Source organism: Marmota flaviventris, chromosome 6 (genome assembly GCF_047511675.1).
Source record: "Marmota flaviventris isolate mMarFla1 chromosome 6, mMarFla1.hap1, whole genome shotgun sequence".
NCBI lineage: Eukaryota > Metazoa > Chordata > Mammalia > Rodentia > Sciuridae > Marmota > Marmota flaviventris.
The window spans coordinates 113,830,560-113,854,460 of record NC_092503.1 but is presented as its reverse complement, the minus strand read 5'-3'; the positions used below and the strand labels follow the sequence as shown (position 1 = coordinate 113,854,460).

Below are 23,901 nucleotides of genomic sequence, written 5' to 3'. Positions count from 1 at the left end.
CCCCAGTCCAGGGGTGGGCCCCCAGCTGTCAGGCCATCGGTGCAGCAAGGGGACTGTGCAGCTGCCCTGCCTTGGCCCCTGTCCCTGAGGGGGCTCCAGCTTCTCGACCCCCACCCCCAGCTGAAGGAGCAGCGGGAGCGGGAGCGGTGGCAACGGCAGCGGAAGGTCCTGGCGAGCAGCACCCTGGAGGAGGGAGGAGAGTTCGACGACCTGGTGTCGGCCCTGCGCTCTGGAGAGGTGTTCGACAAGGACTTGAGCAAGCTCAAGCGCAGCCGCAAGCGTTCAGGGAGCCAGGCCCCAGAAGCCACCCGTGAAAGGGCCATTAACAGGCTAAATTACTGACCTGGGGAATGGCCATGTGGGCGGCCAGGAGACAGGGACAGCTGAGAGGGGCTGAGTGGAGGAGGCGGAATTCGAGCCCCAGGCTGGGCCCTGGGTAAGGCTGGGTGGGGTTGGTCCAGGTGTCTCCTCACACTTACCTTAAGGGACTCTGCTCACCTCCTCCACATTGATCGTTCTGATCCTAGCTCCTGGGGGGAGCCTCTGGGGTTGGCTTGGATATCCCTGGCAGGTCCTGGCCAGGCAATCTCAGACTGAGGGGCCCTGTTCCTGCTCCCCGCCCTGGGCAAACCCACGTTAGCACAGAACTGTTCCAAGTCTAGACTGGAGAGGTCCATGGACCTTGTCCCAATCTGATCTCCTGTGCAGTGGGGAGTAATGGTGGTTGGGCCTCTGAAAGCCAGGGGGAGGGAATCCAGGCTTCTATCGCTGAAGAGGAGGCTCAGTGGAACATGAATCTGGGAGCAAACTTTTTTCTTGGCTGGAAACCGAAGAGGCCTTATATAAGATGAAGGTGATGTACGGACCAAAGTCAGCAGGACGGAGTAGCAGTGCCTGTTTCCCACAGTGTCAGTCCTTTGGTCCCTCTCCCTTCCCTATCCCCATGTCCATCCTATCTACTAATCTGCAATCCAGCAAATGTACCCCGGGGTTCCCAGGACTATGACTCACTACGAGGTGCTTGACAAGTCTGGTGAGGGAGGGAGTAAAAGATGACTTCATGTGTCCTCACACTTCATGTCTTGGGCAAGGGATCCTGTGACAACTCCCTATTGTCCTGAAGTGAGAGTGACCGCACATGTTGCTAGAGTTCCTGGGAGCCCCTCACCAGAGGGTGACACTTGAAAGCCTAGTTCCATGCAACAGTTCCCTGGGCTCCACACCTTTTGAACACCTGCCCCAGGGCAGAAGTCACAGAGGCCTCCCGCCTGTCCAGGCTGCAGATTTCTTGGAACCATGAAAAGTTGGCTGAGGCTGGCCCTGGGAAGTTGGTTCCTGAGGGCCAAAGCTACCCTCTGCATTTACAGTCACCTCTAAGGATGGTCCCCCTGGAGGCATTCAAAGTGGGGGCTAAGAGGACAGGCAGGGAACACTGGGGAGATGGGGAGACAAGGCCACTGACTTCCTTGCTGAGCACAGTGCTTGAAGGAGCCCAGGGAGGACAGCTGAGAGAAGGCGCCCACTTCCACCTCTGGTGGTCAGTTTGGTTCTTGCAAAGGGGCCCATACTGGTCCTCCTGTCCACCACCTTCATTTTGTCCATACTGAGTTGTGCTTGGCAGGTCAGCAGAACAGCTGTATCTGGACAGGTTTTCTTTCTTCCAAACGGAGGAGGGTGAGATCAGCTCCATCAAGGCCTGTATTTTCTATACACATACCTTCAGGCTAGCCCTGCCTGATCTGCACCATCAGCTGGCTCCTGGTCCCTTCCCTTTATAGTTATCATCTTCCAATCCCATCTTCCTGGCTCAGGGTCGTTGCCAGTGGACAGAGTGGTGGGCTGGGCTCACTTTTGAGCTGCCCATCTTGGGTCTTTTCCCTATATCAGATTCCTGGGGTGGGATCATAGTAGCTGTGGGGGAAGAAACACAGGGTCAGTGAGGCCGGCATGTGAGTTGGTTTGAGGAGGAGGTTATAAGTGTTTTGGTGGGAGGGATCCGAGCAAGTGCAAGCTTGGTCAGCATAGGTGTGAAGAGGCCATCCTGGGACCTAGGAGAGGATTAGGCAAAGGCTTAGGCTTCTAAGAAGAGCAGTTGCTGAGAGCTTTGTTACCTCCATCTGTACCCCAAGAACCTCTGCTGCAAGCAGTGGGCTCTGGGAGGATGGGGGTTCATGATGGGGTTTCCTAAGGTCCTCTCCCAAACTGACTGGGCTGAGTCAGCCAGGGGCAGCGAACGGGGAGGGCTCTACTTCTGTCCAACCAGCACCATCCAAATCTTGGCATTCCCAACTACCATGGAAGCCCAGATATGCACCAGCAAAGACATGGAATATGGAAGCTGTTCAAGACACACTCAATTCTCAGCAAGGCAGGGTTGTTTAACTGTTTACAGGGGACACATTCTTCCAGAACCCAGCCTTCTCACCCCCAAAATATTTTTTTCTATTTATTATTTTCTGGATCTGGCCAGTGGCTCTGGCACTAGATGCCACTGTGGCCAGATCTCCAACAGTGCCTTGGACTATGGACCATCACGGTCAAATCAATAAGGCGGCCCTGGTGCCCAAAGTAGGTAGCCGGGTTGGTCCTTGGTGTTAAATGATTAAGCCTGTATATATGTTCCTTGGTTTTGCTTTCCCCAGGATTCCTGAAACCTTCTTACCCATTTGGGGGTAAATTCCTCTAGCTAATTTGTGTCCACTGTAAAATTTATAGTCAACCTCATATGACCCTTCTCAACAGTGGCAGCAGCACCATCTCCCCTGCCCATGATGGATGTATTTAGGGGAGTAAGAAAATTCTCCAGGTGGATGGAGAAGGGTCTGGTCTGGGTTCTCCCCATACCCCTCCCATTGCCACCAACTGGGCAGCCATAACCATCTCTCTCCACCCTCTACAAGGGACCCCTACCAAACTTCACGGCAAGGCTGCTCTCACCAGCTGTCTCAGATGACAACTGAGGCTCATGTACAAAATCTGCAGTGTCCTTTTTACCTGCACCTTTTTTTATAAGAATATATTGTAATACTAAAAAATATTAAATCCATACCATCCCTATCCAGGCTGCTAGAAACTTGTGCTTCCTCCCAGAGGGGACTTGAGGTGGGCTGGGAAATGGTCACAGTGGGGCATGTGCCAGCTGGTACCGGCTCCACAAAAGTCCAAAGTGTTACATGGAGAGCTAGAATTGGGAGTATTTGTATCAGGAAATTGCTTTTCAGAGCTGGTTGTTCAACCTTTGCCAGCAACCTCAGCAGGGTCACCACTGAGGAGACCCCCACAGGAGCCCATTCACATTAGAGAACCCAGGGGGCCAGGCCAGTGTTTGGGGGTGTGGAAACAGGAGTCTCCAAATCACTCCTGGTTACCAGTAGCTGGTGATACAAGCAAGGTGGCTGGGGTGCATCACCCCTACCTGACAAAATTCCTCTTAGAGTGCATTCTCACACCTCCCACTCCCCACGGTGGGAGGGGGAACGGGCATATGGAGAGAATGCTATTGGCCTTGCCAGGGTCTCCCTGCTTTTCTTGGGGAGCGGGTCTGTGGGATGGATTGAGGCGGAATGAACCGTAGCAGCCCAACACCCCCAGATACAGTCCTTGTTCTTGCCTCTCCAAATTTGGCACCATGGCTTTATTTGTCTTGAGGGCGAAGATCATCTTCAACTCTCTTCTTTCCCTGACATATTCCAGAATAAAGAGGTGTGTGTGGGTGGAAGGCAGTGAGCAGGTGTGGGGTAAGCAGTCAGCCAAGGGTCCCCAGGGGACCCCAACACGTGCATTCTGTGTAAGAGGGGGACAAGGTAAGAGAGCTGGCGGGTCAGTGAAATTGTTAAGTCCAAAGCCTATAGGTGGCATCGGCCACAGACTAGGGCCAAAGGAAGGGGCAACTGGCTCTTTGGAAAGAGGGATGGCAGGAACAGAGGGGGACGGCACAGGGCTGTGGCCACATGAGATAGGGAAGGCCACACTATTGGAGAGAAGCTGTGACACATTCTTAAGCAAGCTTGTGCTTTTCCCTTCTCAAAGTGGGTTCCTCTGCTTAATTAGCCCTTATTTTCTCCCCAGGAACCAGGGGAAGAGAGAACCCAAAATGAGTAGTTACGGGTTGGGTTTCCAGAAGCTAGTGTCTCCAACAGTTCAAAAGTAACACCTGGTTTTCCTGTCACCTGGTGATGCTCTCTGTAGTCCCCTCCATTACCTCAGCGTCTTTGGAAGACTTAAAGGTCTATGGCATCCTCTCGGCGTAAAGGGGACTTCACAGGTTATTATAAATCATCTAGCAGCAAAGGGACAGGCTCTAAGCCCGATGGAAGTCCCCCCGCTGGCCTCCAGTCTTGCTGATGAGTTTGACCTCCCCCACCACGATGTCCCTGCTGACAGCCTTGCACATGTCATACAGAGTGAGGGCAGCCACCGCAGCAGAGGTCAGCGCCTCCATCTCCACCCCGGTGGGGCCCCGAGCCCGACAAGTGGCCTGGATTACTGCAGCGTGGCGCGAGCTGTCCAGTTCCAGCTGCACCTGGACGTGGTTCAGGGCCACATGGTGGCACAGAGGAATGAGCTGGCTGGTGATCTTAGCCGCCTGGATTCCAGCCAGCTGGGCCACCACCAGGGCATCTCCCTTCTTTAGCTGGTTCTGTTGGACAAGTTTGAAGGCTACAGGTCCCAGGAGGACCACAGCTGAGGCCACAGCCACCCGCTCCGTGTCTGGTTTCCCACCCACATCTACCATCGCTGCCTGTCCTTCCGAGTCCACATGTGTTAGCTGGTCTGAGGTCGACCAGGGTCCTGAGTGGGCAGCAGGAACCCGGGACCCTGGGCTAAGGCACTTTGAATTGGTGTCCGAATCTGCATGGGAGCTGTAGTGTCTCTGAGGGCAGCCAGACCCCATCCACGAATGGGTCTGGGGGATGCCATGTCCTTTCCAAAAAGTTGCCATCTGGTTGGAGAAACTCACTGTGGGTCTCAGACCTTGAACATGGAGGGGGTCCCTGGAGAAAATGCTCAGGCTGGCTGGTGGGGAAGAATCTTGGAGCAGCAAAAAGAACTCTGGAAGACAAGAAGGAAGAGAAGAGAGACTAAGTCCAAAATATAGTCTTTTTTCCCTACCTGTTCTCTCCAACCCTCTCCCTGCCCCACCTCAAGTTCTCTTTCACACTGAGGGAAAAAGACAAGAACAAAAAAACAGTGAGAAGAAACAAGACAGAAGACAGACAGAGGTGCCCACAGTTCACGCTTATAGCCTTTTGCCAGGCAATGATGGTGCAGGGTCATCCCTGTCTTCCCTTTGTCACACAATCTTCCAAAATTCCCTTAAGTACCACCTAAGGCCTGAAGGCTGGAGTGTGGATTGAATGAATCCTCAGTGTCCCTTCATTTTCTTAAAAGAAAACTGTAGTTGGTCTCCCCATAAATTATCAATTATAGCTATTTTCTTCTTCACGTTCCCTACCAAGAACTAGTAGAAATCATTTAGTGTACAGACCAGACATAAAAAATACTTGAACTACTTAAAAAATGCCTTTCAAGTTCCCTCTGGCACATCAAAAGTGCACATAAACTAATAGGTTGAGTCCAAGGGTCCAGAAGACCTTGGGAACTTTGCAGGCTCTTGCTGTTGTCCAAATGGTGGCCAAGAGACCAACAACATCAGTGCCATCTTAGAACTCATTAGAGATGAAGAATCCCACTCTAGTCCTCCTAAATCAGAATCTAAAACCAGATCCCCAAGTGGTTCATATGTACATGGAAGTCTGCGAGGCTCTGTCCTAGAAACTTGGGCTTTATAGCAACAGACAAGTCCGTGACCCTACATCCCTGAGAGTAATGGAGTTCCTTATGAAGTCAAGGTCTCCCAGCTTCTGACTTTCCATCACACTTTGATCCCCAGCCTTGTCGATATCAGAAGCATACCCTCCCTTCTTGGGGGATCATCAAGGTGCTCCCCTCTCCTTGCCGTGAAGGTGCATCAGCACAGGCTAAGACCCACCAAGAGGACCACACTGCTGAAGTGGAGGCACAGGGAGGTGCTCACGGTGGCGCTTCCCTGGAGAGCTGCCTTCTCGGGTGGCTGGTGTGCTAAGGCTGTCTCTAGCTCGCTCCAGCGTGCATTCCTTTGCTCCAATCTCTGGAGAAAAGAACCCTTTGTTCCAGTTTTAATCATTGTGTTCTTTTGACTAATGGTCTGATTTAAGGGGCCCAGGACTGGATGTGACACAGGGTCAAGGCCTCACCTGCTCTATCTTGGCTCTGTGCCAGAAAGGCACAGTGGCCTTCCAGCTCTTCATGGACTGGCCCAGTTCCCTAGGGTAGGAGACCACACATGGCTTTACAAAGGGGTGATGCTTCCCGTGCACACTTCCTAGAGTTCAGGAATTGGGAGGTTAAGATCCTAGCCATCTCCTGCCTGAAATGACTAGTAACATTGTGGCAGCTGCCTCCGTCTGTGCCTGGCACAGATGCACAGCACCAACCTCCAGGGCCAGTGGTCCAGGCGCATGGGCATGGATTACTCCATACTGCAGTGGGCAGAGCCTGTGATTGTGTCCAAAGAAGATTCCAGAACTGAGGAAAGGGTCTCTACTTTAACCAAGAGCTTCATTCTCAAGGGACAACTAACTTAGTGATCATTAGGTAGTCCCTAATGTTCTGCCCTGATTTCTGGTGGGACAGAAGTAATTTCTGTGGCATGTATTGAGATGGGGAGCAGCGGGCAGGGAAGAGAAGAAACAGTCAAGGCTGGAGTGGGTAAGAAAAGGCGAAGGAGTAGAAGAAAAACAAAATAAAGAACTCCAGGATGAGGTGCAGGAGCTGGGGTGCCTTGTGGCAGGGCCCCACCCCACAGGACCCCCCAATGACAAGGGTGAGTGGTTTACGTACTGATGGGTCACCCACCGATGAGGATCATGGGCCGGTTCTTCATCTGGGAAATACTGAACATGCCTGGGGTAGGGAAGGATGGGGAGGGAGAGGAGAGGGAGGGGCAGAGAAAAGGCAGGAGAGGAGAGTTCACTAAAACGAACGGGAGGCCCACGTGCTCCGACAGCCCTGCACATGCGCTAGCTGGACAAAAAGCCCCCACATGCACACAGCCACATCACCTAGGACAGAGGACAGTCTGGATGCCCAGGGCACTGTACTCCCTAACAGAAGACAACACGTGGAAATAGGAAATGGCAACCCTCTTCTCCAGCCGGTAACAGCCCAATAGAATTTCAGGTCCTCCTGTGCAGCCTCTTCCATGCTCACTTCCCCAAAGGAGAACCACCACCCCAAGTCCAGAGCTCCAGAAGCGAGTTGCAGCCGGGACACTTAGACCCACCAGCTTCTTCCCGGGCTTTCACTCTGCTCACCCCTAATTCTGAACCTCCCTCCTGCTGACCACAGCACCTCCCTGGCCTTCCCACTCCCGGCCTTACCTGCATGACGTGGCTTCTTCCTGCCCACTGCAGCCCCAATGATTTTCAGCAGCTCCTCCTCAGAGGCCCCTGCCCGCAGGTGGTCCCGCAGTGATACCTCCGAGTTCCCAAAGAGGCACACCTGTGTGGGGTCAGGACAACAGGCCCCTCGCCACTGAACCTGAGCACCAATGTCTGAGCCTCCCTTGTAGGATCATACACAAAGCAGGAAACCCAGCCATGAGGGACAGAGGGTGATGAATGGAGGGGTCAGAGAGGCTGAAGCAAAAGCAGACTTCCTGAGGCCCATGTCTGATTTAGTCATATTTCCTTTAGTGAACACATCATACTTTGAAAAGTTAAATAGAGCTGGGTGTAGTGGTGCACATCTGAATCCCAGTGACTCAGGAGGCTGAGGCAGGAGGATTGCAAAATTCAAGGGCAGCCTCAGCAACTTAGTGAGGCCCTAAGCAACTTAGGAAGACCCTGTCTAAAATAAAGAAATAAGAAGGGGGCTGGGGATGTGGCTCAAGCGGCAGAGTGCTTGCCTGGCATGCACGGGGCGCTGGGTTCGATCCTCAGCACCACATACAATAAAGATGTTGTGTCCACCAAAAACTGAAAAATAAATATTAAAAAATTATCTCTCCCCACCCCCCCCCCAAAAAAAAAGAAAAAAGAAATAAGAACGCCTGGGGTATATAGCTCAGGGTTCAATCCCTAGTACCACACATATTCACAAAAAAATGTCAAACAGATGCCAACAGAGATAATACAAAAAATCCAGGTCCGTATCTTGCTTTGAAACGTTCAATGGAACAGCCTCTTTATCATGAGTGGACCCCAATAAGTTGTAACTGAGTCCTTAGACAGGACTCGCATATCCATCTCACCTTGGCACCTCTTGGTCATTTCACTGGTGGACGTTACCACCTGCCCCACTCCTATTCAAGCCTGTGAGCCCCATTGGGTAGCTAGGCATTTGAGGGCTGGAAGAGATGACACTCTGGTCATTCAAGCTTCACTCAGGGCTTCCCAGCTTCTGTGAGGGGCTGGGCACTACAGGGACTCAGGGACAGGATGAGGCAGGGTTAGATGAGCAGTCCTGAGATGAGAACCAAGAGGAGAGATGGGCGGGACATTTCCTCTCTCTGCTTGACATCTCTGGTGGGAGTGGCTTCTCCTCACAGCTGCCAACATCGTCAAGCAGGCCCCCTCTCCTCCAATGCCCAAGCCCTCACTGGGTGACATCACGTCCTGCCTTTTCCACCTAGGTGGCAACAGCTATTCGCTGCTGCTCATCAGAGTGCCTCTATGCGACTTGCAGGTTCCCTTCACAAACACACTACACACAGCCTCCTCGTTACAGTCTTTCCAGAAACCCACCCTCCATTTCCTGCTGGGATACAGTCAGCAGCTTCAGTCCAAGTCAATTCTATGTTTCCAGCCCAGGAAAGTCCCCAAATCTTTTCAACAACCCTCTGGGTGGTTCATTTTGGATGTTAAACTTGATGCACCCAAACTCAGTTCCTCACCTCAATCCTCAGCAGCCACTTCAACACCTTCCTTTCCTCCTCTCCACATCCCGAGCTCTTTGATTCTCAAATCTTCACCTCACACTCCTGAGTGCTTGGGGCACTGCTGAATCGTCGTCTAATCAGTCTTCCTTATCTTTAAATCCAGGACAATGGGACTCATGCCTCCCCTTGTTCAGAAACCTTACGAACTCATTCTGAACCAAAGTCCTGTATCATGTGGTCTCCTCGCCTCTGACTTCAATCACTTATGAGCCTCAAGTACACACTCTCCCTCTTCACTCCTACCCCACCATCCTTCCAGGTCCCCAGAGATGTAGTGCTCTTCAGGGTCCAGCACCCTCACTGCCTGTCCAGACACACATCTGGCACAATTGTGGGTCTCTGAGTACCTCCTCTTTGGGCTCACCAGTGAGTTTTTAAGGCCTTAAAGGGAGCAGGCTCTTGCCTTCCCCACAGGGCTGAACACACAGAACATGTTTATCAGATGGGAGGAATGGATGTTGGCTTCAGAGCCGAGCCCTAGGCCCAGTGGAGGGGCTGATCCGGGTGGGTGTGGGGCAAAGTGCACACTGGTCCTTCAGCCCTCCCCCTGGGAGCCCTGAAGCTGGATAGGGGCTCCCAATAAACCAGAAGCTACTTCAGGGGCCCAAGAGAAGAAAAGAGGGAGGGAGTCTGGGTCACAGTGGCTCAGGGGCCATGAGTCCACTGCTCCCATGCTCCCTCCAGATCTGACATTATTGCATCAACCTGTAACCTGCTGCCTCCTCTCCAATCAGGGCTCGGCGGGGGGAAATGAGAGCACAAGGCAGCGAGGGGTCCTTGTGGAGGAGGGGTGCTCACCTTGAGGTTCCCATCAGCTGTGATCCGCAGGCGGTTGCAGGTACCACAGAAGTGCTCAGACATGGATGTGATAAAGCTGACCTGGCCTAGGAAGCCGGGGATTCTGAAGGCCTACGAGGAGAAGGGCAGCAGAGGCATGGGGACAGGCTATTGGGCCAAGCATGCCTTCCTCCTAACAGGACCCCCTACTCCATAGCCTGCTCTGAGGAGCTCAGGGGAAGGTGGCACCCAAGGCCCTGATGAAAGACAACACCAGTGTGATGAACAACTGGTGCCTGGCTTGCCCTAGAGGGACCTACTGAGATACAGGGACCTGTGGGCAGCACATCTAGAAGCCAGGTAGAGAGGGACAGCAGGCCCTCCAGCTACCTGCTGGAGTGTAACCCTCAGAAGAGATGAAGCCTCATCCCAGCCTCATCTGCTGGTTCATCCAGGCACAGGAGGAGGTCACCAAGGCACTGCTGAAACACACCACCCTCATGCAGCCCCTGCCTGCTCTCCATCTGGGAGCAGAGGCCAGCGGCCTCCCCAGCCTCTCCTTAACCTTGGCTGTGCTGCATTCCTCCTCTGGCAGCTTCTCCAGCTCTGGCCACTGCTGCCGGATGGTGTCCAGCATCTCCTTGTAGCTGACCATCTTCTTGAAGTTCCACTTGTTGCCTATATTTGGGTTGGGGGTAGCAGGGGGAGCTCTTGAGTCACAGAATTGAAGGGTTCTTCCAGTCCATTTTCCCATGCAGCACAGGAACTAGACTCCAGCCCCTTGGATGGGAGGACAGGGACCCCTGCTCAAAATGGGGGACTAATCACACTCCACTGAGAATGCCCAGCACAACGCTGAGCCAGCACCAGCCATGCCCCTCCCACCATCCCTGCGGTCAGCAGTACCCACAGGGTGAGCCCAACCTTGTACACCTCACTCAACCCCAGACCCAATTTCCTCACCCTTGCCTGCCACCCCTGTCACTGACCGTCAAAGGGCATGTACTCTATGAAGCGTATGTCCAGGGGGAGTCCCTTGGTCAGGGTCACGAAGTCCAAGAGCTCGTCCTCGTTCAGACCTCGCATCACCACGCAGTTCACCTGGCCAGGGGCCATGGGACCATGAGGGACAACCCAACATTCTCTTGGGATGACCTTTAGGGCTCTAGCAACTGCAGAGGTCTTCCACTGGGGGACCCAGTCGGTGCCTCTCCCCCCAATTCTCCTTAAGTTGGAGGATTCCCTGGGGCCATGCAGTGTGAAGGGAAGTAGTGAGAGATACACTTCAGCTGCCCTGGCCAGGGACATTGTCCCCAGGGCCAGGGGAACCATGTGAGAGTGGAAGGCCAAGTCAGGTGGGAGAGAGGAGAAGTCAGCGATGTGGTAAGTCCTCACCTTCACAGGGCTGTAGCCCAGCTCGATGGCCTTGTGGATGCCCTCCATGACCTTGTGGAAGCCTGCAGGGAGGGAGAGAGAATCAAGGACCCAGGAACTTCCTCTCCCCCACCGCAGGGAGCCTCGCAGAACACTTCGTCTGCAGAGGGCAAGCATTTTCTATAACAGGTCAGAGAATAAACATGTAAGGTTTTGTAAGCCAAGAGGTACAATCGAGGATTCCACATAGGTAAATGCCATGTAGTATTTTTTGACTAAATTCAAAGTTTGATAATAAAATATCTTTTGTAATACAGATCTACAATAGGATGGAAGGAGGAAATAATTTTTTTTAATAAGGATACTATTTTGCTTAATTGGGGTTCACAATTAATGTTCCCAATCATTAATTCCAAATGTTATCTGTAAATCCATTCTGGGTTCAAAGGCCATACAAATAGATGGCGGGTAGATCTGGCCTGTGGGCTGCTGTGTGCCAGCCCCTGATCTAGCTGAACCCTCATGTCTGGATGAGAAAGTTGAGGGCCAGGGGAGGAACTGACCTGTGGGGGAACCGGGGAGTAGTCTCCCTCTCATAGAATGCAGGTTTCCACCTCTCTCCCGGGTCCTTTCCCTGTCCTTCATCAGCAGTCCGTCCTTCATTCACTCAGCATATACTCTGAGCACCAATCGTGTGGGTGCTGCTCCAGGGCTGGTAAGCCATTACTATGTCTGTTGTTGTCACCTCCCTCTGTAGTTAACCTTGGGCTGTGCCCAGGCCATCCTGAAACTCCTAAGGCACCCAATCATCTGAGCACCAACTGCATGCCGGCCCCTCCCCACTTGAGTTGCAGTCTGGGTGGTGGCCCCAAGGGAGGGCACCTGTTGATAGTCTCTGTTTCTTACAGCGTTTCTGGTTGCCCAGTGAGGGAGGGCAAGGACAGGAATGTGCAGTTTTTATAGAGGACACTGCTAGCCTAATCAAGGACCAAAGTTCCCTTCTAAAGCACTATTCCCAAAGGCAGGTGACAAAAGAGTGAACAGGGGGACGATCTGATGTCAGGACATGCTATCTCCAACATATGCGCCAGGGAAGGACAAACCAGGAGAGGGGAGTAAATGGACATGGAGGTCAAGCCCACAGATGTCCCTTCTGCTTCCCACCCAGAGCCTTTGCAGGTTCTCTGCTCGCCATCCCCTCGGAGGGGGGTCCCTTGCACCAAATCCTCTGGGTTCTTCAAGGTCAGTACAAATGCCTCCAGGTTGACGAGGAGTTCTCTCCTCCAGGTGGCACTTCATCAGTACCACCAGACAAGCAAAGGTTGTCTGGATACTTCAACTTTTGGTCCTTAGTAGCCTGTCGGGTCAGGGCAAGGTCACATGTGTATTCTGTCCCCTGCACAGCATGTAGAGCAGCCCTTTTTAGAGGAAGGAGGCTTGGTGCTTCCTCAACACTCAGAAGAGCGTAAACAGGGAGCCACATACCAGCAAAGGGGAGGAAAGAGGATGGGGGAAGAATATTGACACTTTTTCCAAAAAAGTGCCCCAGCCCTGAAGCTTCCATGCCTAGAAGGCCAGACCCTGGCCCAGAGAGACCACTAGGTCAAGGATGGCTCTACCTGTCTACCTCAGCACCCCCCTCCAACCCTCCAAGGCCACCAAGCAGGAAGAGGGTGTGGGAGTGTATACAGGAGGGGTGAACGAGAGAGGCTTATATCCAGTTGGACACAGGACAACCATAGGGGACTGCTGGGAACCCCCTCCCAGCAGGGCCCACCCTGGCTCTGCCATCTTGGGTGGTTACTTCCATCATGGTCTGGCCCACATTTCTTCAGAGCTCACCTTAAGGTGACCAACTCAGCCAGCTTGCCAGAGACTGGTTTTAAAACCCAAAGGCTTTCGTTCTGGAAATCCTCTCAGTCCTGGGCAAACTGCAGCTGAGTTTGGGAGTCAGGGAGAGCTGGGTCGCCCTGGTTCGTTAGTATTTGCATTTGGCTCATCTACAGCCAGTGACTGGGCCCCTCACTCAGCCCCAGCCATGCAGGAACTTGAGAGGAACACCCACCCCAACCCGAGTCTGATCACCTTTCCTGCGGACGATGAACTCAAACTTGGCTGGCACCAGGGTGTCCAGGCTGATGTTGATGGCAGTGAGACCTGCTTTCTGAAGTGCAGGCAGCAGCCGCGCTAGGTTGATGCCATTGGTGGTGACCCCGATGGTCTTCAGCCCTTCCAGCCTGTGCAGCTGGGCTGCAGAGACAGCACGGGGTGGGAGACATCAGTGTTTGCCTTGGTGAAGCCAGGAGAAAGGCTGGAAGGCAAGGCTCAGACCAGAGAGAGGGAGGGAGTAGGGGTTCTCTCAACCTGTTAACCAGACTTGGCTAAATAAAAAGTGTCAGAATAAAAACCATGGCAACAATCACCAAGAAATGAAATATTGACCGCTCACTCAGGGCTGGGTGCTCTGCAGGCACAGCTTGCTCAAGCCTCCCACAGCCATCAGCATTATTTAGTAGATGCTATGGGCTCAGGTCTGGAATGTGCCCAAAGTTCCACTTGCCAGAGGCTTGGTTCCTAAGGTGGTGCTATTGGAAAGAAGTGGAAGCTTTAAGATGTGGGACCTAGTTGGGGGTCCAAAAAATTGTTCAAAGTCACGCAGCTTCTAAGAACAGCTGAGATTCAGGTCCATGTGTCCTTGAATCTAGGACTGTGTTCCCAACATCCAACACAGGGCCTGTGTGACTCTGTCTAACAAAAACAAAACTTGAGTTCAAATTAAGTACTCTTTGACACCCCCACCCCACAACTCCCTAGGAATAAGGATCAGAAATTCATAGCTACAGCGGAAGGTGAGAAAAAATTTCACCAATGGCCCAGAGTGACAAAGAAAGGGTGGAAGATAGAAAGTGGATGGAATCAGATGGAGAGATGACCACAGCCCAAATGCACCAGAAGAGGGTTCTGTAAAAAGGTGCAGGTGACCAGTATGTGCCAAGCTTGGCAGTCTGTGTGCAAGAAGCAGAGGGATCTCAAGGCAGGTCAGGAAGTTGCCTGGCTGGGGATCATATCCAGATAAGCTGGGCAAGCTGGCCTCACTCCTTCCCTGAGAGCAGGGGAACAGAGCGGAAGCAGGGCTACAGCAGCAAGGTGGACACTACGGCAGCCCGCAGGGAAAGCCCTGGAGTGCTGCGGGTCCCCTTGCAAATCAAAACCCACAGATGCTCCAGTCCCTTTTATAAGAGGGCAGAGAATATTCATCTAACCACTGCACATCCTCCCGTATCTCTAGGTTCCTTATCATACCTAATACAACGTAAGAACTATGTAAACAGTTTATACTACAGAGGTTAGAGAATAACGACAAGTCAAGTCTGCTCATGTTGAATACAGATGAAAACGAGGCAGGTCAAAGGACCTAGTGCATGTCAGCAACAGCTTAGTGTTTTTCACTGAATAACTGATCCATGGTTGGTTGGTTCTGTGCATGCAGAAACTGATACAGAGGGCTGACTATAGCTTCAGAAAGAGAAAACATGACAGGAAGCACAATGTACACATGGAAAATGAGCAAGGTGCAAAACTGAGCAAAAGGAATTCCTGAAGAACTGCACACGAAACAAAAGACCAAAAAAACCCACAACCCAAACAAACAAAAAACCCCACCTGGTGCTAAGGATATAGCTCAGTTGGTAGCGTGCTTGCCTCGGATGCACAAGGATCTGGGTTCAGTCCCTAACACTGCACACCCACCTGCTCACATTCAAATCCAATTAATGTCCAGAGACAAGATAAACCGTGTGCTGTAGTTTGGATGCTGAATATCTCTCAAAGACCCACAGGTTAAAAGCTTGGTCCCTAGGGTCGCACTGTTAGGAAGGGCAGGACCTTAGGGGAGGTCCTTAAGTCACTGAGGGTGTGTCCTCAGGAAGGGACTTTGGGACTCTGCTCATCTTATCTCTGATCCTGGTTCAAAACGCACGGGGCTGTGACCACTCACTTCTCTCTCACAAGCTCCAGCCACTGCCATCCACTGTCCTCACCAGAGACAAAAACCCACTGGATCTCGAACTTGAACCTCCAGAAGTATGAGTGAAATAAATATTTTCTCTTTAAAAATTAGTTGCCTCAGGTATTTCACTGAAGTAATATAAAACTGACAATGTCAACATGTTCACAGCAGTTATCTTTGACCAGAAGGATTATAGGTGATTGTTTTTAAAAAATTTACCTACATTTATTTTTTTTCTATGAATAATTTTTCTTTAATAATGTCAGAACACACACACACACACCCACCCCTTGGTTTGTAGTTGACTTTGTGCTACTGGATAGTAACACTGACTAGGTCTTTCCATCCTGAGACAGGTGCTTCCATCAAACTAGGGAATGGATGGCTCCTGGTGGAGAACCAGCCTAGTTTCCCATGAGAGCAGACACCAGGAGTAAAGCATCCTAGCAAAGCTGGACTGAGAAAAAGGCAAAAAGATTACCAAGTTAATTGTTTTGGTAGGATTGCATGGGAATGCACATGCTCATGGTATAGGAGAAAAAAATCCTGGGGAGAAGTTAGAGTATGGAACTTTAAAAGGCTTTGACCTAGAATTTCACTTTTATGAATTTAACTTAAGGAAATAATCGGGGCTGTGAACTATAGCTATCGACAAGCTTATGACAAACTGCAGAGCAACACATAATAAAGCAAAGGCAGGCAGGACACAAAACAAAATGTTGACAGTTGGTAGCGTGTGTGTGGTCACACACATGGGCAGTGGCAATATTCTTTTTGCTCATCTGAAATATATATATATTAAAAGAACATAAGAGTTTAAAAATAGCGGCTATGTGAAAAAGCAGAGAGGAACTTCACTCTGGTTCTGCCAACAAGGAAAATTAGCAGTGCTCATTGGCTAACCCTGGAGAAATGTAAAAATCCATCCTGGAGAAATGTAAAAAAAAAAAAAAAAAAAATCTTGAGAAACTCACAGGAAGATGAAAGCTACTCTGAACTGGTGTCTGTGTGTGTGGGGGGGCAGCTGGGTCCACTGGCAGGGAATGTGAGCAGAGAAAGGAAAGCAAGGCAGTGTGAGCCCCTTTCTTGCTCCTCCACTGCCACCTGGACACAATCACTGAGGTCCCCTTACTGAAGAATCTGTGGCAAATGCTCAACAGAACCAGTTTGGGAGCCCTGGGGAGGTGAACTCGGGAACCTGCCAAGCCCTACTGGGAGAGGAGGTGGGGACAGCAGGTGGGTACTGACCATCCCCTGTGTTCACTCCCCCCATGCTCCCCCTCCAAAGGCTAGGGGACTGTGGATTAAAATTAGGGGTGACAGTCTCCTCCCAACTCTACTTCTCACTGAGGACTTCAGGCAAAGACCCACAGGAGGGCCACCTGCACAGCGCCGCAGCACGCCCTCTCATTGCAAGTTCAGTGAAGGAGAGATCTGGTGAGCTCCAAGATAAATAATATTGATATGAAATAAAGTAGATTCTAAAAGTGTAAAAAGGAACAAGACAAAATATTAAATAAAAACATAATTGTGATATAAAGAATGCAGATGACAGAGTCATGGACACAGAGAAATCAAGTGATCTCGAAGACAGGGCTAGGCAGTCCTCAGGAAAATGAGGAAGAAAGGAAGAAACCAAAATATAACTTAGGATGAAGGCCACAGGTAGGAGGAGCAACACTCAGACAGCAGAGTTTTTTAGGGGGAAGATTTAATGGAGAGAAGGATATACATGAAGAAATAATGGAGAAAATTTCCCCCAAGCTTATGACAAACATTTTAGGATTAAAAGCAAAATGTTGGGCTGGGATTGTGGCTCAGCGGTAGAGCGCTTTGCCTAGCACGGGCAGGACCCGGGTTCGATCCCCAGCACCTCATAAAAATAAAGGCATTGTGTTGTGTCCATCTACACCTAATAAATAAATATTTTTTTTTTTTTTTTAAAAAGGTTTAGGGAAAAAAAACAAAAGCAAAATGTTGCTGTACGAGGTGCTATGGGAACTGTTTGCCTAGCTGGGTTTGTGTTTTCTTTTCGTTCCATTCCTTTTTTTTTTTTTAATATTTACTTTTCAGTTGTAGTTGGACACAAAACCTTTATTTTATTTATTTATTTTTATGTGGTGCTGAGGATCAAACTCGGGGCCTCGCATGTGCTAGATGAGCACTCTACTGCTGAGCCACAACCCCAGCCCTCACCATCCCTTCTTTCTCTGCCACTATTTCTTCCTTTTGGAATGAGAATGTCTACTCTTGCCATTTTATAATGGATCTGTGTATCTTGCTTTTGGTTTTTACAAGAGTATACTTTGAGTCTCAGATGAGACTCTGGACTTAGACTTTTGGGCAATGCTGGAGCTGTTAAGGCTATGGGACTCTAGGAGATAAACTAAATGCACTTGAACCGTAAGAAGAAATGAGCTCTTGGTGGCCCAGGGCAGAATGTTAATAGCCTGGATATGAGGTGTCCCCCAAAAGGTCCTGTGTTAATAATGCAGCAATGTTCAGAGGTGAAAGGACTGGACTGTGAGAGCTATAACCTAATCAGTCCATCCTAATTTGAATGTACTAACTGGGTGGGAACTGCAGGCAGGTGGGACATGGCTGGAAGAGAGTACAGAGGGACAACTACTTCATAAAGCAATGCCAAGTTATTTTCCAAAGTCAAATATTCACATGTTCTATGAGCCAGCGATTCTGCTCCTAGAGAAATAGTATAGGAAATGTGAGAATAACAGTGTTCAAGGGTGAATTTTCCCCACAGCCCCTTTCCCTTTTCTCTCTGCTTTGTGGCCACCATGAACAATGGAGCACTGCTTCTCCCGCATGCCCTTCCACTAGGAAGGTCTGTGTCACCTTGGGCCCAGGGCAATGCAGTCAACCCACCCTGAACTGAACCCCTGAAAACACGAGCCAAAACAAACTGTCCTCCTGTAAAATGAATTTTAAAAAGTGAAATTTTATTGAATACCAACAGAACAATTGAGGAAAATCTTATTCAAGATAGACTACTAAATACTACAGTAAAATTCAAGGAAATCAGATTTAAAAAAAAAAAAGATTATTAATAACTTTCAAAGTAAAAGAACGGAACACCTTAAAGGACCAAGGACCAAAATGACATGAGACCTCTCTCATGTGATATTGACTATAAAAGACAACTGGGTGGTATTTTTTTGTGTGTGGGGGTGCTGGTTACTGAACCCAGGGTCTCACCTGCTCTGTAAGTGCTCTGCCACTGAACTATACTTGAAATACACCCAAAGTACAAGAACGCTAAAAAGTTTGAAGTAAAAAGATGAAAAAAGATATAGCAGACATAATAAACGCTGATACAACTTTGGTAAAATAAAACTCATATATTACCACTAAGGTCTCATTAAAGAGAAAAATTTAGTTAGTACATAATGGCAAAAGGTTCAATTTACCAAAAAGACACAACACCTCTAAACATGTATGTACCTAGTGAAGTTGCTTCAAATGTATAAACTAAAAAGCAACAGAGGGGCTGGGGTTGTGGCTCAGTGGTAGAGAGCTTGCCTCATACATGTAAGGCACTGGGTTCAATCCTCAGCACCACATAAAAATAAATAAGCAAAATAAAGTTACTGTGCCCATGTATAACTAAAAAAAGTATTTTAAATAAATAAATAAACATAAAAAGCAACAGAATCCCTGGGAGAAATTAACAAATCTATTCATTTATTATTGGCAGGTCAAGAAGACACAAACCCAGCAAAGATCATGACAACACAAAGGGCTGAACACTAGAATCACCAATTTTATAACCCAATGGATGAATATATAGAATTCTACATCCAACAATCGGAGAACAGTTTTCTCAAGTATGCTCAAAACATCCATGGAAACTTCCAAAACATCCATGGAAACTTCCATAAAACAAGCCTCAACAGATTGTGAAGAAGTAGTGACTTGTAGTTAACATTCTCTTATCACCACTAATTATCCAACACTGCACACCTGAGGTCCTGGATATGGTGATAGAACAAGAAAATTAAAGGCATATTGGATCAAAAAGAAAAGACCCAGCTTTTAGTTACAGATTATACAGTTGTTAGCATAGGAAAATTAAAAAAATTAAACAGCCTCTGTTTAATTTCTCGATGGAAGAGTTGGGTAACAAAGAAATGTACCAGAAAAAAAAAAAAAATCAGATTTTTTTTTTTGTTGTTGTTGTTGTTGTTTTGGTTTTTTTAATGACCCTGTCAGGATCCCAGCATAAAATTGAGTTCACCTCAGATGGTTAAATTAGACTACGATAAAAGCTGCTTATAAAGGTATGAGCAGGATGCAAGGACCCAACAACGCACAGTATGGTACTCGGACTAGTGACACCAGGGATCCATTACCATGCCTAGGGCCAAAGATACAGGGGAAAACCCAGCACAGAATAGGAGAAGGGGCCAAAAGACAAGGGACCCTACACAATGTGATCCCTGAGCAAAGAGCAGGGCAAAGGAGGAAGATAGCTCTAGGGGCTATGAGCAAAACTGATGTTAATTCTTCCCAATTCAATGCAATTAAGACCCCAGGAGGTTTATCCATGTTACTTGATAAACTGATCCTAAAATTTAAATGGCCAAAGCTTAACACAGCTAAAGCACTGTTGAAAAATAAAAAGGAATTGCCCTACTCAATAATGGATATATTCTGAAGCTAGAATGATTAAGATAGTGCAATACTGGCATGAAGACAAAAACTGAGCAATAAATAGAACATAGTACAACATGAAACAGATCAATACCTATATGACAAATTTATGGGAGGAAATGGGGACTGTGCAATACAAGGAACTAGAAAAAGTGGCCATCTGTATGGAAAAATATTAAATTGGACTCCTAAAAATCATCCATAGATGAACTAAGAATTTTAATGCAAAACTTTAATTTTTTTTAAGCAGAAAAAGAACAGTTCATTTGACCTTGGGTTAGATGTTAATTAATAAGAAAACGCTTAATTACTTAATATCTGCTACTGTTCAAAAGTATCATTATTCAAAGTAGAGCTTATTTTTGCAAACTGGGAGAAGATATTTGCAATATATACAAATAACCTTTACCAAATCAATGTGAAAGGACAAATAACCAAGTAGAAAAATGTGAAAAAACATGATCAGGTATTACACAGAAATACACATGGCTAGTTAACATGTGAAGAGATACTGGACCTCATTTCTAACATGAGAATATAAATCGAGACCATAGTGAAACATAATTTTACACATTTAATTGGCAAAAATCAAGAATAGTATCACAAGCGTTAAAGCTGCTGCTGAGCAGAATCTGTATTGTTGGTGAGAATACAGAGGGACAACTACTTCATAAAGCAATGCCAAGTTGTTTTCCAAAGTCAAATATTCACATGTTCTATGAGCCAGCAATTCTGCTCCTAGAGAAACCATACAGGAAATGTGAGAATAACAGTGTTCAAAATAGCACTATTTACAAACCCAAAAACCGGTAACCAACTCAAATGCTCACTAAAACATACATCATAGTCATATAATAGAACAGTAGCTCACAGAGAACAGGGAAAGGATGACTCTGGATACCACGCATGAATTTCACTGACATCAAAACCGTAGCCCTGAAATGCTGTATGTTTACGTACAGCACATTTATGAAGTTCAAAAACACTACAGCCGATTTTGTAAAACCAAGGGAAAGATAAACACAGTTTATCAGTGTTTGCCTCAGCTGGTAGTGGGGGGAAAGGGGACAGGATCAGGAAGGGCACAAAGGTGGTTAGAAGTTGTTACCAGTGTTCTTACTCTTAAGAAAAAAGATTGGTCAGAGAGTGAGTTTCCTTAGGAACTGATAACATTATTAAGACAAATGAGAGTAAAGGAAATCAAGTCACATATAGACTAGTGATGAAAATACCTCAAGAACCAAGGAGTTTATTTAATAGATTTCTACACAAGTGGACTCCATCAAAAATAAAAGAAAAAACATCACACTTCTCAAAGTCTGCAGGGGCTGCCCATTGCAGTAGGCTCTCCTGGGCTTTAAGGTGTGAGATCTGCCTCTTCTCTATAAGCAAGAGGGAAGGAGTGAGGGGGGAAGGAAAGAAGAAACGGAAGACAGACAGAAGGGGAGAGAGAAGAAAAAGTGGAGACTGCAGCACTGACAGTGACAAGCCATTCTGAAGTCACCACACGTACAAGGCTTTGCAAACCCCTCAACACCATCACGCACGTGCGTACCTGGTTTCCTCTCCCTTGTTTCTTTTGGGGAGTCCCTAACTTTCACTCTCCAACATGGCAGCTGCTAGTCATGAGGCTGTTCATACCGAGAGGGTAATAAAACGAGTTTCACAGCCACATTAGTCACATGTTAAGTGCTTGAGAGCTACTGTGCCTAGTGGCTACCATAGCAGACCACGAAGACCTTCCCATCATCTAGGACAGTTTTAGTGGACGACAGGACTTCACACCCACCTGAACTGAAAGGAAGGGGCAGAGGAATGTGTGCAGAGGCAGAGTGGAAAAAGGCTCAGGGAAGAGGGTGGCTGTGAGTGTCACAGGGACGGCAGACAGAGGGTGCCAGAGAGCTGCGTGGTGCAGACCCAAGGGTGGGGAGAGCCCTGCAGCACTCAGGTAGGGAGAGCTTGGGCAGGAGTGAACAGGACCTCAAGCTCCACTGAAACCTGTGAGCTGCCACCATCCTTCCACTTTGCCACCTGGGAAGGTGGGGACAAATGTATGTTAATGAACATCCTTCCATAGGCTGGGCTTCTACTTCCTAACCCCAGCCCAGTCCTCACTCCCCAGGAGCACCTACCTGCCCTGCCCTTAAGGAGGTTTTGCTGTGAGGAAGCCCCTCTGGGGAAGACCAGAGGGGCCAGGGGAGGACAGAAAGCGCTCCACAGGAGGTCAGAGCAGGGCAGCTGCCATTCTTTGAAGCACTGGAGGAGGGAGGAAGTGGGGAAGAGGGAAATCTTCAGGAGCAGGTCACAGTAGACAGGTCCTTGTCCTAACCTGTCCATGGGTGCCTGTCAGCACATCACAGCAGGAAAGGGAAAGGTCCTTAAAGTTGATGAGGAGGCTGAGGAAGGGAAGGGGAAGAACATGAAGAAATTCATGGGAGCAAGGAGTGGCGGAACTGGGAACTAGGGCTGCCAAGCTCCCTGGCTCCTGCTCTTCTCACTGTGCAAGCTGATGGCCGCCTTCCATGGACAGCTCAGAGTCCCCACACCATGCTGACCAGCCAGTCATCCTTCTTCCCTTGGCTCCTCCACAGGCCTGGCATGGAGCACTGGGTTTGAAGGTAGAACCCACGCTGTGGCAGGGGACCAAGGAAGTGGCCTAAATGAGGGGGCTGGACTTGGCAACCAGCAGCGGCTACAGCCCTTTTCCTGGAATCCAGGAAGTCTTTCAGTTCTGAGGACCTGCAGCTGCACAGGAATGCTAGCAGGAGCCCAGGTTGAGTGACCTGTGGGGACTGAGGGTTTTCAGAGGGCCCTGGCCTCCTCCTTGGTACTCCCACAGCACCTGGCCTTCGCTAGGTCAGCCTCAGCACATGGCCAGCAAGCCACTCCAGCAGCTGCCTCCTGCCGTGGGCTGCGCAGCAGCGAGGCCTGCAGCTCGGCTCCCACGTCTTCACGCTCCCACACGGTACCAGGCCTTTGAGGAGGTTCTCACCAGAACATCTACCGAACCCGTGAATGAGGCAGTGCTGAGGAGATCCCATCCAGAGCAGCTGGGAAGGAGGCAGCACCCAAAACATGGAACCTTATTTTCCTTTGATTCCATTATTCATAACAACATGAACGAAGGTCTCTCTCTGCCTGTCTTGGGGATTCAAAGCAGCACAAAGTGAGAGGCCTGTAGAGCACCAGCTGAGTGCTGGTCACTCCTTCTCACTCCCTCCTCAGGTCAACCCTGTAAGATTGTACCCTCAAGGCCCCAAGGCTTAGGATGAATCTTAAAAGTTGCCTAAAGATACACTGTCAGTAAGAGTCATAGCTGAGATTCAAACAGAAGGATGTCTTACTCCAGAGAATGGGCTTTGACCCACCCTGCATTCGTTAAACAGTGAGCACCAAAGTACACCTCAGGCCCAGTTTAGGAGCTGGGAACAAACCCTGCCCTGCAACCTGAGCGTCCATGGTAAAGGAAGAGCTAGACCACTAAAAAAAAAACAAACATGCGGACAAATAATCCAGGATGAAATAAATGTTACAAAGAAAATTAAACTAGAGTAAGGGGGAGAGAGCAAGGATTGCCATACTTTTTTCTGTGAAAATCCAAATAATAGACATTTTCAGCCTGTCTGGCCAGTTTTGCAACACAGTCTTTATTGCCCATGGCTGCTTTTGCAGAATTGAGTAGTTGCAATATGGAAATAATTGGGCATGGCTATGTTCCGATAAAACTATTAATGGACAAACTTAGGATTTCATATGAATTTCATGTGGTAGAAACTGTTAAACTGTTATTCTTTTGATTCCCCCCACCACCATTTAGAAATATAAAAACCATTCCCAGTTTGTAAGTCATATAAAAAACATGTGGTGAACCAAATTTGGCCCCTGGGCTGCCACTTGCCAATTTCTGGGAGGAGGAGTGACTGGGTGTATGGGTGGGATGTACTTTAGACAGAATGGTCAAGGAAAGCTTTGCTGAGGAGCTGAAATTTGAGCAGAGACCTAAAGGAGGTCAAGCAGTGAGCCCCAAGCTCCCCTGGAAGGGAACAGTGAGCATGAAAACCTGGCTGTGTGTCTGGAGAGGAGGGAGGAGGCA

At 49.0% G+C, this 23,901-nt stretch overlaps 2 protein-coding genes across 6 annotated transcripts in view; one reads left to right on the top strand and one right to left on the bottom strand.

Annotated features, from left to right (window-relative positions):
- Positions 1-3,058, top strand: part of Daam2 (dishevelled associated activator of morphogenesis 2) — a 106,433-nt gene extending 103,375 nt beyond the window's left edge. For both annotated transcript variants that reach the window (XM_071613432.1, XM_027943719.2), the window contains exon 25: positions 121-3,058. In XM_071613432.1, the coding sequence (XP_071469533.1) occupies positions 121-342 (222 nt within the window). In that variant the 3' untranslated portion in view covers positions 343-3,058. The remainder of the gene's footprint in view (positions 1-120) is intronic.
- Positions 3,059-3,600: 542 nt separating this feature from the next.
- The window catches only part of Mocs1 (molybdenum cofactor synthesis 1), a 30,251-nt gene continuing 9,950 nt past the window's right edge, over positions 3,601-23,901 (bottom strand). For 2 of the 4 annotated variants that reach the window (XM_027943739.3, XM_071613434.1), the window contains exons 4-11: positions 13,217-13,381; positions 11,153-11,214; positions 10,747-10,858; positions 10,323-10,435; positions 9,779-9,889; positions 7,422-7,542; positions 6,898-6,945; positions 3,601-5,052 (exon numbers count right to left, since the gene is read on the bottom strand). In XM_027943739.3, the coding sequence (XP_027799540.2) occupies positions 4,301-5,052; positions 6,898-6,945; positions 7,422-7,542; positions 9,779-9,889; positions 10,323-10,435; positions 10,747-10,858; positions 11,153-11,214; positions 13,217-13,381 (1,484 nt within the window). In that variant the 3' untranslated portion in view covers positions 3,601-4,300. Of the gene's footprint in view, positions 5,053-6,882; positions 6,946-7,421; positions 7,543-9,778; positions 9,890-10,322; positions 10,436-10,746; positions 10,859-11,152; positions 11,215-13,216; positions 13,382-23,901 lie in introns of all 4 variants that reach the window. The other 2 variants (XM_027943742.3, XM_027943741.3) reach the window with 2 other exon arrangements.